Source organism: Aspergillus tanneri, assembly GCF_003426965.1.
Source record: "Aspergillus tanneri strain NIH1004 chromosome Unknown AapTan_8_pilon_pilon_pilon, whole genome shotgun sequence".
In the NCBI taxonomy this organism is placed as follows: Eukaryota; Fungi; Ascomycota; class Eurotiomycetes; order Eurotiales; family Aspergillaceae; genus Aspergillus; species Aspergillus tanneri.
Genome location: NW_022984635.1, coordinates 3,110,214 through 3,128,160, shown reverse-complemented (window position 1 = coordinate 3,128,160; position 17,947 = coordinate 3,110,214). Strand labels below are relative to the sequence as shown.

Here is a 17,947-nt window from a genome sequence, read left to right as displayed (position 1 = left end):
ATCGACCTCCGACTCCGAATACCTGGCAGGAAGCAATGAAATCACCTAATAAAAATAGATAGTTAGCAGCTTGCGAGCTTGAAGCTTCCGTCTCGACAAAATTAAGGCATGGGACTTAATTAATAAGTAATCTATGCCTAAAGGCTTGAAGCCTATCCCTGGCCGTTGGGTTTTAGTGTTAAAGACCTTAATAACGGCACTTTCAAATACAAGGCACGTTGGGTTATACGTGGTAACTTGGTTAAGCAAGATCCTTATTTTGGGGAGACATATTCGCCAGTGGTTTATCCCCAAACAATTAATATCCTATTCGCGGTTGCAGCTTATCGCAAATGGTATATCGCTCAGGCGGACGCGGTGCAGGCGTTTTTTAATAGTAAAGTTAATATACCAATATATATACACCAACCAACCGGCTTCTAAAAGGGTAATCCTGACACCATGGTTTGCAAGCTAAATAACGCCCTGTATAGTCTCGCGCCTTCTGCATGTATATGGTACGACCGTCTCCGTAGTAATCTTAAAGCTTTGGACTTTAAAACAAGCGACTATAACCCAGGCCTATAAATTTACCAATCTCGCAAGAATCTTTATGTGACTGCTTATGTAGATGATTTTGCTATTATTACAGTGCTTAAAGCAGACAAGAATAGCTTCTAAGCGCAATGCAGCGAAAATTCGCGATTAAAAAAACAGCTCACCTCAAGCATTTCCTCGGCATGGAGATTACTTAATCTAATAGTTAGATTAAGCTTATGCAGACCTCTTATATTAATAATCTTGTTGCTTCGGCAGGGCTCGCAGATACCTATCTAGTCTCTTTACCTGCAGATCCAGGTTTAGTTATTGATGACGACCCCGACCCCACTGTAAACAAGGAATATAATTAACTCACGGGTAGTTTTTAATAGCTTGCCTTACAAACCCGTCCAGATATTGCGCGTATCGCGAGCTTGCTAGCGCAATTTAATAAGGCCCCTACCAGAAAGGCATTCAGAGCGGCCAAACACTTAATTCGATATTTAAAAGGATCTCGTACGCGGGGTATCACCTTTCGCATGTTAAATAGACCCCTACCGCAACCACTGGTTTACACCGATTCGGACTGGGGAGGTCCTTATTATAATCGTCGGTTAGTATCAGGCTATATCGTACTTTTAGCCGGTGCCCCGATATTATGGCGATCTGCCAAACAAACATCTATTACCTTATCATCCAATGAGGCAGAATATATGGCGGCGTCGGACGCAGCTCGGGAAACTTAATGGCTTCGTCGCCTACTTAACGAGATGGAGATCTACTCTGCGCCTTTAGACCCCATTGCATTCCACGTTGATAATAAAGGTTGCACGGATCTCATCAGTTCAACGGTCACCACCAAGCGCTCTAAGCATATTGATATTCGGTATTATTATACGCGCGAGCTCGCGGCGGACCGCATCATTAACATTCGGCTATGCCCTAGTAAGGACAACGCTGCGGATGGCCTCACTAAACTGCTTCGATCTGAAGGATTTACGGCTTTTCTCTGCAATATAGGCTTAGCTTAGCTTAGTTTTTGGCTTATTTTTTGGCTTTTTGCTTTACACGCGATTCTGTACATAATGGCGCTGGGTGAGCACGCTTCGGCCAAGGGGGGGTGTTAGGGACCTACCATATTCGGTATGGTCACGTGGCCTCACTTAGTCACCCACCTAGATAGTCAGCTCGCCCGAGCTCCTGAATTGAAGAGAATTGTGCCTCGCGAACATTAGTCACCCATCTAGATAGTCAGCTCGCCTGAGCCCCTTGAATTCAGAGAATTGTGCCTCGCGAACAACGGTAGGCATCGCGGTACTTGTCTTGTTCCTTAATTAGATCCGCGAGTGCTGCGTTCTTTTGTCTAATAACTTCCCGGATTTTGTTTACCTTGTTTTCTTGCTCCAGGTTCCACATCCGCAGTATTTCTTCAAAGAGTCCATTGGGATTATCCAGGGCTTTAGTAAGAAACTCATTCTTTGTAATTGTTGTGGAACTCAGGGGAAATGGGGCGTAGGGAGCTATTCTATCAGCTACAGGCCAACTAGCCTAAATAGGAAGTAGATGTCATTCAGTGGAAACACCAGGAATCGCAGTATCTCAACCAACAGAGCCTACTAAGCGGTTCCCTATATTCTCATTGAGGTGTTCTCCTCTCTAAAGGATTCAGGGGTTGAATCGATCGTCAGATAATTGTCAGAATAAAGCTAGTCCGTATTGGGACATCATGTGAATATATATACCCAGTACTCCTCATAGAGGGGTTGGGCAGAACATCCTTCTGAATACATTCAATTCTCACCTCCATACCAATATCCCATATAATCAGACAATAATCCGCACCGCCAAGTCGGGCGGATTATAGTGTTTCCGTAACAGTAGTGGTCTCTGGATTATCGGTTCCTTGAGGAAGGATAGAGATACGCCGTTGATTCTGGGGCTTGTCTTCTCCTACCTCCTGGCCTGGTCTTGCTATTCTAAATGTCTTCGGAGTTTGTTCGGTTCGATTTCGTAGCGATTCGGATCAACCAGCTTGGGGAATGCGCTGATATGCATTGGAGAGATTGGTTGGCTAGAGCCGCTGCTTAATTAAAAGCTTGGCTTGTACGGCTAACTGGTCCCTAAAAAAAGAAGAGATGACGTTTAATATAATGTGATGATCCTGTACACCTTGGTAAAATGGATAGATTCTATCTGAGGTGGCGATCTAACGAAACATCAAACATAGAGAAGGAAGGAAGGAAGAAAGAATTCTATTGTACAGGAAATGTGGGAAATCTCTACATTGTGGGATCAACAGTGAATAAAGCAGACTTGGTGCCTCAGGGAGGGTTCGACCTACGGGTCGACTCGCCTGTGGAAGCCAACAAGTAAGATCCCCTCATCTTCATTATTGAATATCTACACCGGGGAGGTGGGGGGGTTAGCTCTGAGAGTTTCCGTGCTCCGAACAATATTTTCGATCTTGCGGCACTATAATAAGGGTACATGAAGGCTCTTTACTAAATACACTAAATCGCCCTCTTGTATTTAGTTATAATATAAAGGCTACAGTACCTACAGTGCCTACAGTGTCTACAAACTATATAAAATAAGTATGGGTCTTAATTCACCAGCTTCCTATGTTTATTAACTCTTGAACAAGTTGAACTCAAACCCCGACCCTTGGTTAAAATTGGGCTTTACTTTTCTATTTTTATTTTTCTTTAGCCCGGTGAGCTATTTGGACTTCTTACATGGCCCATCGAGATATCAAAGGTTGGGGCTAGTGCTTATGTATATCCGGGGTCACCACTGACAAACGAGGGAATAGCTGGGTGTGGTGAGACATTAGCTTACTGTAGCGAGAAAATAATACTCAAGTGATTTTTCAAATATTTTCGAAAGAATTTTTAATCCTGTATTTTAGTGATTTTTTAAATTTTCTGACTAAAAAAAAAGGTATAAACTGTAGCCAAGTATAGTTAAAATTGACGATCCAATCGGGTCTAATATGTATAATAGTTAATTAAGATTAAGAAATATGTACCTGGACACGACTTGTATGAGAATCCTGCAAGGATGTATATACGCGCCCACCTATGTTATGGCCCCCTTATGACTTCGCCCGGGCACCGGCATCTCCGGCAACTCCCTCTCTCACACACACATACACATACACACACACACATACACACACGCGATGAGCTGTCCTTTCTGAGTTCCACAACGATCGCCAGCCCATCATGCCAGTCCAGATACCGGTTGAGACGGAGACCACGACGCAGACCCAGAGTCCACCGGAGAAACGCTCCAGGAGCAGTCGCCCAAAGGTCCGCACTGGCTGCCTCACATGCAAGTACGAGGACCTCTTCCCCGCTGCCTTTGCCTGCTCGGCCCGAGGCAAAAGGTACAAGACACAACACTAACCCAGCTTTACGGAGGTAGAATCCGACACAAGAAATGCGATGAAGGTCGGCCGTGGTGTCGCATGTGTACCAGCACCGGCCGGAAATGTGATGGATACCGCACCACCCCCGACCGAAGGACCCGGTCGGTGCGAAGGACCGTGGATCTTCCCCAGACCAAAATCGACGGCCCGGCCCAGTTACAGGTCCAGTGGCCACTCAAAATCTACAAGCAGTCGCCTGAGGTGGTGCTATCGTCCCCGCGCGGGTTGGTGGATCCCGCCCAGGTCGACCTGACGCGCACAGAACGCTGGTACCTAAATCTCTTCCGCAACAACACCGCCGCGCAATGCGCCGGCTATTTCCCCGATGATTTCTGGCAACGGATCGTGCATCAGGTGAGTGCCGAGCAGCCGGCCGTGCGACATGCCGCAATTGCGATGGGTGCCCTGCATTGGAGTTTCGAGCAAGCGCGCGCCAGCCATTGGGTCTTGGCGGAGGAGGGCCACACATTTCCCTTACGGCAGTGTAACAAAGCCATTGCGTGTCTACGCCAGAGTCTCGTCGGCGGCCAGAAATCATCCCGTACGCATCTCGAGACGGCCCTTGTGACCTGTGTGCTCTTTGTATCCTTTGCGTTTTTGCAGGGCGACATGCAGACGGCGAGTGGGCATCTGCGGGCGGGCTCGAAAGTCCTGCAGGAATGGTCGCAGCAGGTAAATTGGCACGATGGGTCCAATCTGGGGCCGACGTTAATCCAGGCTTTTGCGCGAATGCATCTCCATTGGTCGACATTTGCTGCGCCGGATGTGACCAATCCGGCGGATGATCAAATGATGGTTGTTCCGTCCCTGCCTCCCTTGACGCTGAGTTTGGCAGATCCGGTTGAGAGTCTGGAGCACGCGAACAACCTTCTGGTGCACCTGGGGTTGCTCGTGCTGCAGGATCGGACCCACCCACTCCGTGTAGATGAGCGGGTGAGGATTTTGTGCAAACTAGAGTAATGGTCGACGGAACTGAACAGGGTCGGATCGCCGCCTAGAGACCGCATGGCTTTGGCAGTGCTCGAGCTATGGAGCGAGATCATCTACATCAAAGCCGCCGCGGACGGGCTATCCGGTCCGAGTGAAATGCGATTCGATGCGTTTCACTCGCACTTCCACCTTGCCGTCGAACGCGCCCAGCGGTTGCTTCTCGGCTTGAGTCAATCTCCCCTGCCAACCTTTTCCGTGGGAACCGGGATCATCCCGCCCCTGTTCTTCTGCGCCTTTAAATGTCGCGACTGGTGGGTGCGTCGAGAAGCCCTGCAGTTGCTCCGTGGCTGGCAGCGTCAGGAGGGCATCTGGAGTACTCCTGGCACCGCGCTGGTGCTGGAACGAGTCAGTGAGCTGGAGTCTGAAGGCCTTTGTCCGGGAGAACAGGTGCCTGCGGCGGCCCGCATTGATTCCATTCGCGTGGATATCTTGCCTGAAGATTCGACTATCCGGCTGTGGTATCGGCGACTGCGTCTGGAGGGGGGTGGATTTTGGGAGAGTGAGCTGCTGTCAACTGCGCATTTAGCTCATTAGGCTGCTATTGTGATTTTGATGTTTGATGTGTTGATGATCGATGATCGATGATAGATGATCTATAAGAAAGAGCATTTGAGATTGATTCTTCTATATTTCTATTTTTGATCTCGCTTTAGCTCCTTTGAGGCTAGACTCCAGCCCCCCGCGGCCATTAAACTTGACGTGGATGGCCCTTGAAGAGGCTGTCTCTAATAGGCTGGTGCGTAAATACAAGCATCCTCGGTCTGGATTGGCCACAGCGTAAAAAGCCTCACAATCAGCAGCAAGGAGAGATTTAAGACCAAGGCCCCCTCCCCAAGCCCTGGATTCCTGACTGTTAAAAGAAAATCTCCTGACCTACGTGTGGTTCCCTCTCGTGGTACATCCACTTCCACCCCCATCATGACCACCGCCGTCACCGCCCCCGCACCCTGGATCACCAGCAGCCAACAATGCAGCCTCGAAACATGTCCCTTGACCTACGCCCATACATTCTATCTGCCCAATACGGGTGGTAACGCGTTCTACATTGCCTTGTTCGGCCTGTTCATCCCCGTGCAGCTCTTCCTGGGGATTCGGCATCGCACATGGGGCTTTCTTGTTGGGTTGATGTGTGGCCTAATTCTGGAAGTGTTGGGATATGTGGCGCGATTGAAGATGAGGGATAATCCATTTATTGATCGATGGTTTGTGATGTATGCCCCCCATACTCCCCCTTTTTTTTTGTCGCAGAAGAAAAAAGTAGGATAGTTACTCATATAAGTCCACCTCCAGGTATCTGGTATGTCTCACCATCGCCCCCGCATTCTTCAGCGGAGCCATCTACGTCAGTCTCGCTCGCATCGTCGCCGTCTACTCTCTCCAACTATCCCGACTCCGTCAACGGACATATTCCCTTCTCTTCATCGCCTTCGACATTCTCTCCCTCCTCCTCCAAGCTGCGGGCGGCGCGATCACCACCTCCGACAGCATGTCGACCGTGCAGACAGGCATCAATATTATGATCGCTGGCCTCGCGAGCCAAGTCGCATCCCTCACTCTCTACCTGACCCTCTGCATCGATTTCGGCTGGAGAGTGTATTACAACATCTTCCGAATGAGCCACAAGCCAGAAGAAAAAACAAGCCAAAACACCACCACCCTACTAACCGACACTAACACCGACGCCCCTGGGTCGGACGCTCGTCTCGTACTAAACCCTAAATTGGCAGCTCTACGCAGCACAAAACGCTGGTCCACGTTCTTACTGCTCCAAGGCCTGGCAACGGTGTGCATTTACATCCGATGCGTGTTTCGCGTCGCTGAGCTCCGTGGCGGATTCAACAGTGGATTGGCGCAGAACCAGACGACATTTATGTTGTTGGAGGGGACGATGATTTCTATTGCGGTTATTGCGTTGAGTACGTGGGGCCATCCGGGGATTGGGTTTAAGGGGCATTGGGGAGATTTGGATTATAATATGTTTGGGAGGAGGAAGTTGGGAGGTAGGGGAGGGGAGGGGAGACAGTGATCTTAATAAATATAAAATATGACATGAGAAGATGTGAGTGTTCATTATGATTTTTTCATTGCTAGATTTATTTTATTATGTTTTTCTTTTTTCAATGGTGCAATATTTATTGCTGAATTATGATTCTGTTGTATGAAGGAAGACAATGTGACGTACGAAATATGCTGCGGGTCTGTGTCTACTACCGATGATGACCTGGAAGTACAAAAGTCTATCGTCAGAGACTCCGCAAGTGCTCTGGTACAGTGTGAGCAAACCTTAAGCGAGATGGGGACCAGGTTGGCGGACACAAAACAATATGTCGGCTGTATATACGACGGAATCATCCCTTCAACCTCAACTGCCCGAGACAGAACGGAACAGACACGACGATGTCAACAACTGGGCAAGCCTTCTTTCCACTGATACCCATGTAAACGGCCAAGTTAGCCGCCGAAGTAGATCAGGTTTGCAACCTTTTAGATTAGTACCTAATAGTAAGGGTATGAGAAGCCAAACTAGCCCAGAGAGACATATAGATATACTGTAGAGCCCCCACCCCTGTATGGATGCTTCAGCTGGAAGCACTACATGAGTCCTGATGTTGGCAGCTACACTAGGTCTGTGCTATAGCTCATTGTGGTCTGTCCATTATGGCTTCCCATCCCAGGCCCCGGTAAGAAACCTTTCTATCTTGTTAAACTTATAATCAGGAAACAACTAGTTAAGTTCGTCCAACACGTCATATCATCCCAGACGTCACAGTATAACTATTTTAAAGAAGAAGAATATGTGAGGCGTTGATACCCAGAGGAGGCTCGGGCCACCAGCCCTCGCGCAGACTTGGAAATCGGCCTAATGAGACGTATCACAAAATCCATCATTGGTCACCGAAGCGAGGGCACAATGGGTTACATTCTTCGTAAGAAGGGCTCCCTTTCTTATTTTCTTTCCCCAACGATTCCTTCGTGTACATACCGTGCTTGACAGGACGCAATGTAGCCCATGACAGATACCTCTATATAAACATAGCTGTATAGTTCGGCTAGCAAGTATATATAAAATATTGTATAAAGTTGGGCGCGCGTCGCGAAGTTAATTCTGACAGCGGAATAATAAAGCAGTGGAGATTAATTGGCTTCTAGGGCTCTAATCGCCAAGGTGCTAAAAATTGACAAGGAGGACAGACAAGGGGATAAACCCATATGTAGGGCTTACCTCATTACTCAATGCGGCCTGGGGCAGCCATCACATATCATCTGCACTTCTGCATTTCTGCACTGCTTCATTTCTCGCGGTAAAGATGCATCTGGAGATTTGCAATAGAATTGATCTTCTCGGTTTTCTTGATTCAATCAGTCTGTCTGGAAGAATTATCCTCGCACGGTAGGTTGCCATTCACGAGTGTGCTTATCTCTATGTATCCCACCAGTTGTATGCAGCTCAGTCGCTATAAAGGATAAAACACCAATCACTAAAACAGGTTATATAGCTCGAATGCCTGTGTTCAATAATGATAAGGGAGCAGAAAATCAATAAAATAATAAGCAGCAGAAAAGAGAATAAGAGAGTGAAAAAGAGAACAAGAAAAAAAGAAAATTCCTACGAATCAGCCCCTAGACTCCCCGCAATCTCAAGTAAGGCCTCCTTAACCCTCGCCTGCCACACCAGCAGCTCCTGCTGCCTCGCCATCCGCGCGTTATACACAAATTTAATCTGCAGCTCCTCCCCAATGACAATCGCCTGCGTCTCTACTAACGCCGTCCTTCGCAGTAGCGCCCCCGAGCCATCTGCCTTGGGTTTCTCCACGTCCACGTATCGCAGTACCGAATCATCGCGCTCCAGCTGCTGGTATTGGCCTAGGTAGTTGAGCGATAGCTCGAACGGGCTGTGATGGGCGAACGCCGCTTGTCCGGCCTCTGTCAGCCAGCGGGTGGCCCAGTAGGGCACGCCGTTCCCAGGGACTTGTGCCCGGACCGAACGGACATTTTGGAGATTGTCAAGAAGATTAGTCGATGAGCGAATGAGCACCGGCGTCGACGACGTGAACCACCCGATTGTATTCGACACATCCAACTCTGCCCCAAACTCATCTCGACCATGACTGTAAATGAAAATCGCCGGCAGCGCACGATCCGTGAACGTCGCACCGAACGCATGGAACACTGCCGCAAGGAAGATATCCAAGGGCTTGGTCTGGAATCGCTTGTTACAGGAACCCATGAGCAAGGAAGTGGTGGCTGTGTCGAGGGTGAATTGCTGGATCGTTTCGGTGTGGAAGAGATTCATGGATTCATCCATGGCCCAGTAATCGTAGCGAGGGGTTGGGACGGTGAACGGGAGGACGGACTCTGGGGTCCATTTGTTTTCCGCGTGGTCTTTGAGACGGCGACACCATCGCGCGAACGAGTCGGAGGGGCGCGAGGAGATCTCTCCTGAGGAGAGGCCCTGTTGGAGGTCCTGGAGGAGGATTCGCCAGGAGACTGTGTCAATGATCATGTGGTGGACGGTGAGGGCGAGATAGCGGTCCCCGTTCGAGAGAACAAAGATGATGGCGCGGAGGAGGGGACCGTGTTCCAGATCAAAGCCATCCTGGTTGGGTGCCGTGAAGGGCTTGATCTCGTCCACGTCAGACACGTGTAAGACCTGATAGGCGTGGCTGTTTGATCGGTCGAGAGGAATATATTGCATCCACCGACCGGTAGAATCGCGGAGAAAACGAGCTCGGAGCATGGGATGACGCTCAACCGTGGCATGAATGAGACCTTCCAGGTCCGCATCGTCGTGGACAGACAACAGGAACGTTGTATTATAGCGGTTCAGATCACAGCTAGCTTGAGCCCGAACTCCCACGTCTGCTGTGGAGACAGGTTAAACGGAGTCGCCAGATCCTCATCTACCAACTGAGCCAGATCATCCATCGGGCGAACTCGCAGAGCCAGCTGGGCAATGGTTGGAGATTGAGCAAGATCTTTCACCGACATCGCCAGCTGGGCATCGCGACACTGTGCGATGACCTGCATGGCGGAGATGGAGTCGCCACCGAGACTGTTGAACGAGCGCTCCATACTGATCTCCTCCTCGTGTTTGTTCAGCACCGATGCCCAGATGCGTCGCAGCTGGTGCTCAGCTGGTGTGCTGGGAGCTCGATCAGTAGTGCTGGAGCCGCCGGTGGCGATGCGCTCGTATGTCGCCTCGTCCAGCCCCTCAACCCATGCGCGGACCTTTTTGCGGTCGAGTTTTCCGGATGGTAAGAGTGGGATTCTGGTCACTGGGAGCCAGAAGGTGGGAGTCATGTAAATGGGGAGGGTCGCAGAGATGGTGTTGGCAATGTTAGTGATGATCCCTGTTGCGGCAGGATTGCATTCCTCAGGAATGAAGCAGAGTTGAGCCTGATTCTCACTGGAAGCAGGGAAATCAGTGTTCTTGAACGATACCACCGCCAGCAACTGTTGTCGGAATGGGCCGTGAGATGGCAGCAGGGTGAGCGCGTGATGGACATGCTCGTCCCGCTTGATATTATACTCAATCTCACCCAACTCCACCCGCTGGCCACGGATCTTCACCTGCCCATCTAATCGACCGAGGAAGTGCACAGTGCCATCCTCATTATACCGCACAAGATCACCAGTGCGATAGAACCGTTCCTGGACATGAGACCTGGGAATGAAACTGGGCTGTTCAATGAATGCAGCGGCCGTTTTCTCAGGCGCGCCTAGGTATCCTCTGGCCAGGATAGGTCCGGAAATCAACAACTCGCCGACAGCGCCGATGGGCAGTAATCGAGATGGCCGCTTTGCATCAACCACCCAGAGGACACCACCAACAGCACGTCCGATATTGGCTGGATCAGTGGTAGACTTCAACCCGGGATTGGCGGCCGCTGCGACAGAGCACTCACTAGGTCCGTAGCCATTGTAGAGCTGTACAGTATCAGCCCACGTGAGGATATCGCCTCTCGAGAGAGCTTCTCCGCCAAGCACCAGTGTCTTCAGCGATGGAACATCTGCAGGCTGGAGAAGCTTGAGGACGGAAGGGGTCAGGAAGGTCCAGTTGATGGCAAAGTCACGGATGCAGCGAGCAATATCCTTGCCCATTTCCTCATCTGGAACGCAGACACATGCGCCAAACATCAAAGAGGTCAGAATCTCAAGTAGGCTGACGTCGAAACTGTATGAGGCAAATTGCATCACTCGCGATGAGGGACCACCCAGGCCGGCGAGTCGGCCCTGGGCGAGGGCACCGGAGCAGAAGGCGGAGTGTTGGATCACACAGCCTTTGGGGGTACCTGTACTGCCTGAAGTGAAAATCACGTATGCGTCGTGGTGGGGCGCAGGAATGGATGTTTCCTCGCACGTCGTGATACTGGATTCGAGGCGGTCGAAGAGGGTGTGATCCACACTGATGATCGTGGGAACCAGTATTTCCCAGTTAGAAGCATGTCTGGGTGAAGTGAGGACCACATTCGCTTGTATTTGATGCACCACTTCACGCAGGCGCTCGACTGGAGTCTTAGGATCCAGAGGCACGAACGCACCCCCGGCTCGCAGAACGGCAAGCATAGACACAATAGCCCATGCGGACTTCTCAAAGGTCAAGGGCACAAATACCCCAGGACCAATACCATTCCGGATTAAGTGTTGTGACAATGTCGAGAACAGCTGACCAAACTCTGCGTAGGTCATCTGCCCTGACTTGGACTCGATTGCAATGGCGTACGGGGTCGCCTCAATCTGTCGCTGTACAAGATCGGGAATTGTGGACTGGCATGTCTCAGGCACTTTGTGATTCCAGGAGAGAATCTGTGACAGGTCGTATCGGCCGATGACATTGAGTTGGCCAATGATGGATTCTGGACTCTTGAGGATCGAATTCAGGATCGAAGAGAATGTGCCAGCTACCGACTGGGCTTGGGATGGTGAAATCCTGTCGGTCCAGTAGCCGAGCTTCACATTTATATCTCCTGGAGAATCTATAACATGGACTGTGATGTCGTACTTTTTTTTTTTTTTTTGCTTGTTAGTGTGCAGATGTCAGAGAGGAAAAAATATACCACCTACCTCAGTTGGCTCTCGTACGACAAGGCCTTTAAAACCCACATCTGCGAGACGAGTATCGGTGTCAACAGCAGTCATTGTCTGGAACGACATACCCGTGTTGAACAAGGGCATACCCGCGAGCCCCAGGGAATGTTGGATCTCCGCCAGGGAGCAGTGCTGATGGGAGAGGGAATCGAGAAACCCAGCCTGACACCTCTTCAACGCATCAAGCACCGTCGTGGATTCGTCGAATAAGGCCCGACATATTAGAATGCTGATGGTTGGTCCGATCATATCGACTAGTCCCTCAATAGACGCATCACGCCCTGATGCCAGATAGCCGAAGCAGATCTCATCCCGACTGACATAGCATCGACAGACCAGAGCCCATACTGTCTGAAGAAGGGTTGAGAGGGTGACACCGTGCAAAATACAGAAGTCGTGCAGGACTTTGGCTGTAGTATCCAGCTCCACCTCGATGGATTTCAGCTCCCGCGCAGCATCAGCATCCGCCAAACGAGGGAAGTAACACGGCTCGACTTGTGCAAGTTGCTCTTTCCAGAAGGTAACACTTGATGACAGGTTACTGTCAGTTATAAATCTGATAAAGTCACTGTATTTCACCCCCTCACCACGAGAGGCCAAGACTCCGGCATAAGCCTGCTTCATATCTCGCAGAATCAACGCCTTCGATACGCCATCAACAATGGCATGGCTAGCATCGACTCGACACAAGATTCTCTTGTCACTTGTCACATACACTGAGAATTGATGCGGCGGGACCAGCGGATCGGACTGTAGATTGATTTTCTCCCTAAGCACTGATTCGATGTCTGCGAACAAGCAAGTCTTTACCAAGGTCCGGGGCTCGGGAGCTTCCAAGACAATTTGTACAAATGGGTGTTCTCCGCCGAAACTGTCGCAGAAGATCGTTCTCAGTGCAGGGTGTAATTTGACCACGTCCTTCCATGCGGACACCAGCCTGGTTACGTCGATCGGCTCATCTTCTGAACTGCTGGAGACCACTTCCCATGCAATGGAGACATCGTAGCTGCCGTGCTGTCGGGCTTGGCTCAGTAGAATACCCTGTTGCAATGGGGAGCAGGGGTATATGTCTTCAATTTGATTCGCCTTTAGGCCGAGGTGAGGGATTTGTTGATGATTTAGTCGGTCAACAGAGGAGTAATCGAGCCCCAGAAGAGGGAAATCGATGCGGGTGAATTCTCTTGTACTGTCATTAGCAAGCAGGGTGATTATTTCGGTAATGTTCTGCTGGTATCTGTCCACAAAGAGAGACAGCACCTGATCGCCAACTTTGGTGGATGAAGCAGTGATTCGGAAGTGATTCTCGTCATGGTAAATAGTGACATGAAATTGTGCGGAAAAGAGGGAGCCTAGGTTGCGTGGTTCACTTGGCATTGCTTGCTTCAATGAGCTACCGTTGAACTGTTGGCCGGAGCAGCCATGGCTGAAGATTAGATTCGTTGACCCAGCAGGAACCTCCACACTATCTTTCGCGGTGAGGGATAGACGGACTTGATCTTTGGTTTCCCGGATGAGTTGATACGTGACCTGAGCTTTGTCGCCTAGCGATACTGCAACAGGCCGAAGAGTAGAAAATAGGCCAACATGACAAGAATCAGCCGCGAGCGGACGAGTAGACCCTTGGACCATGACGCATGATGGGTTGGAATGAGGATTTTGTTCATAAGAGACAAGTAACGCCGCCAGAAGGAGTTCCTCTGCGTTGGTATCAAACTTCAAGTTGCAGGGCCCTGAAAGGAGGCGACTGCTCTCCACATCCAGCTCCAGGAGCTTCTCAACATACACCGCCTCTTCAGAGGAAGATAGGACGGTCAGGTGGTTAAGCGTGGCGGTATTGCTTTTGGCTTTGAGGTGGTTATACCAAAGATCCGAGAACTCTTCCCGGGATCGAAGACATTCATCTACCACTGTCTCTGAGTCTGATTGCAACAAATCATCAAGATGAGTGATAATCACAGACAAAGAAATTGAGTCAATAGCTGCTACGTGAGCAACGATGGAGAGGTACTGCGTACCAGCGACATTCATGAGACTAATTACAAGGTTCGGGTTCTCTGGAACATCGAGTGAGGACTGATGGAGCTGAACTATTGGTTTAATGTCTTGCAAGCTAGCAACATGGGTCACATTCAAGTGATATGAAGGGTGCTCGATTTCGTCATGTGTCTTGAATGACTGAACCCAAACTCCATCTTGCTGCTGTTTGAATTGCAACGTCAGTGCTGGGTGTGACAAGACGAGGATATCCAAGCAGCGAATCAATCGTTGAATATGCCTTTTGTGCTTCAGTTCGAGTAAAACAGCATGGTGGAGATTGCCATAACCTCGGTAGGATGCGTCAAGCAGAGTTTGTTGCAGATGAGATACAGGAAGGTGGTCCTTGTTCCTTATCTCGGTGGCTCCCAAATCCTCGGCCATTCTGGCCAGTGTACTCAGATCATGTCGCAGTAAATCAGAGACGGTCAGCGTAATTCCTAACTTGCGGAACTCCGACATCGCGGCCATCGCCTTGATGGAGTCGCCCCCCAAGGCCAAGAAGGTCTTGTTTCTACCGACTTGTTCTTCGGGTATATCCAGGATCTTTGCCCACATCTGTTGGACTAGAATCTCCGCCTCTGATACAGGCTGTTCATTCTCTGACACGTCGAAACCGCCCATTACATGCAGGAAGGCCTCCTGGCTCATTTCCGTGACAAATTGTGCAACCTTCTTCCGATCCAGCTTGCCGGATGACATGATTGGAAAGTCATCCAGGACAATCCACACAGTTGGGACCATATATGTTGGCAACAGTTGTGTAAGACGTTCAGAAATAGCACGAGTGTCCGGTGCCACCAAGTTGTGGCCAATTGGTTGGAAGCCGAACTGCACGTTGTCGCCTGGTGAGATAGGGAACTCCCTGTGAATAGAAACGACACCAACAAGACGAGAATTGCAGACGCCTGCACTGGGTATGAGAGCCATACCATGACGAATAAGGCTGTCGGTCCATAGGTGATGCTCAACCTCTCCCAGTTCCATCCGCTGGCCATGTAACTTGACCTGATGGTCTTTTCGCCCTACGAAATGTATCATGCCGTCAGCATCGTAGCGCACCAAGTCTCCCGTTTTGTAGAATCGATTCCAAAGAGAAGGAGTGTCTGCAGGCAGCCAGGCAGGACTCTGAATGAAGACTGCTGCTGTCTTGTCGGGATCGTTCATATACCCCCGTGCCACTATCGGCCCTTGGATGAGCAGCTCACCGACCGCACCCACCGGTAGGAGAACATTGTGATTCCGCGGATCAGTAACCCAGCACAACCCGCCAATCGCCCTTCCAATGTTGCGTGGGCTGGAGTCAGGGCTCAGGCGTGTATTGGCTGTAGCTGCCACGGAGCATTCACTAGGCCCATAGCCGTTCATTAACTGGACTTTCCCGGCCCAAGTCCTCATATCTGCCTCCGACATGGATTCACCACCGAGAACTAGCGTTTTGAGCAATGGCAGTTGCTCGAGAGATAAAACCTTCAAGACCGATGGGGTCAGGAAAGCCCAGTTCACCCGAAAATCATTCATGGATTGCACGATATCGGCGCGGCCCAGCTGCTCGTTAGGAATACAGATACAGGCGCCAAAAATAAGACCAGTCAGGATTTCCAGAATGCTCACGTCGAAACTGTACGAGGCGAACTGGAAAATACGCGAATGAGGTCCCATTTGAGCGGCCTCGCCTTGGTGCATACCACCACTGCAGAAGGATTGGTGTTGGATCATCGTGCCTTTGGGCTTTCCAGTACTGCCGGAAGTGAAGATGAGGTACGCCAGATTTTCAGGCGTGACTGTGATGCTCTGGATATCTTCAAGGTGAGCATCCTGTTGTTGGATAAAGGCTGCATCGACAATGATGACCCTGACTGCCGACTCGGTAAATAGGTTGTGGTATTTCGAAGTTGTCAAGACTACCGGGGCATTGACCTGATTCACAATTTCGTACAGGCGGGCAGGAGGGTGCGCTGGATCTAGAGGAACAAATGCACCGCCAGCCTTCAAGACAGCGAGCATAGTCACCACATACCATGCCGACTTCTCGAAACATAACGGGACAATCACCTCGGCTTTCACCCCGACATCATGCAACATCCATGCTAGACGGTTTGACATGTCTTCAACTTCTGCGTAAGTTAGCTGTGCATCCCAAGAGTCGATCGCGGAAGCGAGTGGTTGCAAAGCCGCCCGCTCCCGGAATAGCTCGTGAGCACACTTAACCACAGCGGCAGGTGGACTGGAATTCCAGTCAAAGATCTTTCGACGATTGAGCGGTCCCAGATAGTCTGCGTCTTCCAGTTCTACCTCGGGGTGGTTGATGACGAGATTGAACGTCTGCTGGATGGTATCTGCCAAATGAATCGCAAGCTCTCCGGGGATCGACGAAGAAATGCATTCTATCCAGATGGTAAGGCCATCTGGAGAGTACTTGGCATGCAGCTCAAGTTCAGACTAGGGATTATATTTAGTGACTGTTGATTTGGATATCCATTTAGATCTGCTTACATTTGCGTCAGACCTCGGAAACTGGGGAGACATTTCACCGTGAAAGATTATTGCAGTGTGGAGGGACTGGTAGGACCCTGTCTCTGCAGGCAGATCTTTCCGGGATGGTACTTGTCCGAATTGTTGTCGCACAGCATTGTGTAAGTCCTCAACCTTGAGGATTTCATCTGGCTGCAAGCAAATCTCTGTATTCATCACCGAATTGGCAAGTGATTATAAAACATGGTCGAAAGGCACTTACCCTTGTAGCCGGATTTGTTCCTGGTATTTGAAATATCGCGGTAACTAAGCTGCACGCCCTGTAAGGTGTAGCAGCGAAGAGCGAGAGCGAACGCCGTGCAAAGTATTTCCGGCACATGTTCAGATACGACACTATCAGACTTGGGTGACAAGGTGCCCTTGGTGTCTATGGTTGTGCGAGGGTAAGGGAGGATCTCCTCAGTGACACTCTTGATCGACTTGATGTTTGGAACATAGAAGTGTGAAATTTCAGGAGCTGACACTTTGCAGGGGGCCATCTTCACCACCAGTATGATACGAGAAGCAAAGCACAGCAGCGATGGTGAGCAATTCCATCCAGACTTGCGCGCAATAGTTTACATAGATATATAATACGAATATTGGAGTGTCCTCTACTGCGAATTCACGGATGCAGAAGGGGTGTCGTGACCCTACCTTGTCAACCAACACTTGGTAATCTCCGCGAAGACAGCGTTCGACCCCCAAATTGCATGGAACGAGTTTATACCATTTCCTTCCAGACTAACTGCATACGTAGGATCCCACCTGCATAATGTACGATACGCTAGAGTTGATGCCATGACACCAGAAACATGTAGGTACGGTATTTCCATACATACCATACATGGGGCTGTGTTGTACGGCTGTTCTGGTACTGTGGTATTTTTACTGGATCTACCGGCAGATCCGCACTAGCCACATGCTTGAAGATGCGGCCCGTCTTACGCACTGGCCAATCACAGAAAAGAATATGTCAGATATACCACTACACCACAAAAAGTAGCGCTGTTTCAATTTGTGCGTAGTACTGGTATATCTGCCTATTCTGACAGAATCTCACCAAAATCTCACCCTCTTGGGGCTACTTCACCGCGTTGAGAGAATGGAATGACTTCCCCGTGCTTATGCGTTGCATTGCATTCTGAAACTTTTACGCGATCTGCAGCAAGTCAGATTAGGTTAGGATAGGTCATCTCAGTTCAGCTAATATTCGGAGTGAATCAGATCATCATGAAATTTGCCCAAGGCATCGCCCGCCCACAGCTCTCATGGGAACAAATATATTTCTGACTTGGTCTTGGAGAAAGTATCCCTATGTCCAACAATTGACACAACAAGAGCTAATAAATACAAATCATCGACTATCGG

At 49.8% G+C, this 17,947-nt stretch overlaps 5 protein-coding genes across 5 annotated transcripts; 3 read left to right on the top strand and 2 right to left on the bottom strand.

Moving 5' to 3' along the window:
* Positions 1 to 3,743: 3,743 nt before the first annotated feature.
* ATNIH1004_011600 (Zn(II)2Cys6 transcription factor) lies at positions 3,744 to 4,909 on the top strand (the record flags this gene model as incomplete). Its single annotated transcript, XM_033576162.1, has 2 exons — positions 3,744 to 3,907; positions 3,946 to 4,909. 2 exons carry the CDS (start codon positions 3,744 to 3,746, stop codon positions 4,907 to 4,909), a joined length of 1,128 nt encoding a protein of 375 aa, XP_033422017.1.
* A 45-nt stretch (positions 4,910 to 4,954) lies between these two features.
* Positions 4,955 to 5,473, top strand: ATNIH1004_011599 (uncharacterized protein; the record flags this gene model as incomplete). The annotated part of the gene is made up of 1 exon (XM_033576161.1): positions 4,955 to 5,473. The coding sequence occupies one exon, from the start codon at positions 4,955 to 4,957 to the stop codon at positions 5,471 to 5,473; it is 519 nt and encodes a 172-aa protein (XP_033422016.1).
* A 384-nt stretch (positions 5,474 to 5,857) lies between these two features.
* ATNIH1004_011598 (RTA1 domain-containing protein) lies at positions 5,858 to 6,965 on the top strand (the record flags this gene model as incomplete). The annotated part of the gene is made up of 2 exons (XM_033576160.1): positions 5,858 to 6,150; positions 6,230 to 6,965. 2 exons carry the CDS (start codon positions 5,858 to 5,860, stop codon positions 6,963 to 6,965), a joined length of 1,029 nt encoding a protein of 342 aa, XP_033422015.1.
* Positions 6,966 to 8,546: 1,581 nt separating this feature from the next.
* On the bottom strand, positions 8,547 to 9,677 carry ATNIH1004_011597 (Nonribosomal peptide synthetases (NRPS); the record flags this gene model as incomplete). The annotated part of the gene is made up of 1 exon (XM_033576159.1): positions 8,547 to 9,677. One exon carries the CDS (start codon positions 9,675 to 9,677, stop codon positions 8,547 to 8,549), a length of 1,131 nt encoding a protein of 376 aa, XP_033422014.1.
* Positions 9,678 to 9,763: 86 nt separating this feature from the next.
* On the bottom strand, positions 9,764 to 17,076 carry ATNIH1004_011596 (Nonribosomal peptide synthetases (NRPS); the record flags this gene model as incomplete). The annotated part of the gene is made up of 4 exons (XM_033576158.1): positions 9,764 to 11,848; positions 12,005 to 16,504; positions 16,559 to 16,743; positions 16,800 to 17,076. 4 exons carry the CDS (start codon positions 17,074 to 17,076, stop codon positions 9,764 to 9,766), a joined length of 7,047 nt encoding a protein of 2,348 aa, XP_033422013.1.
* Positions 17,077 to 17,947: the final 871 nt, after the last annotated feature.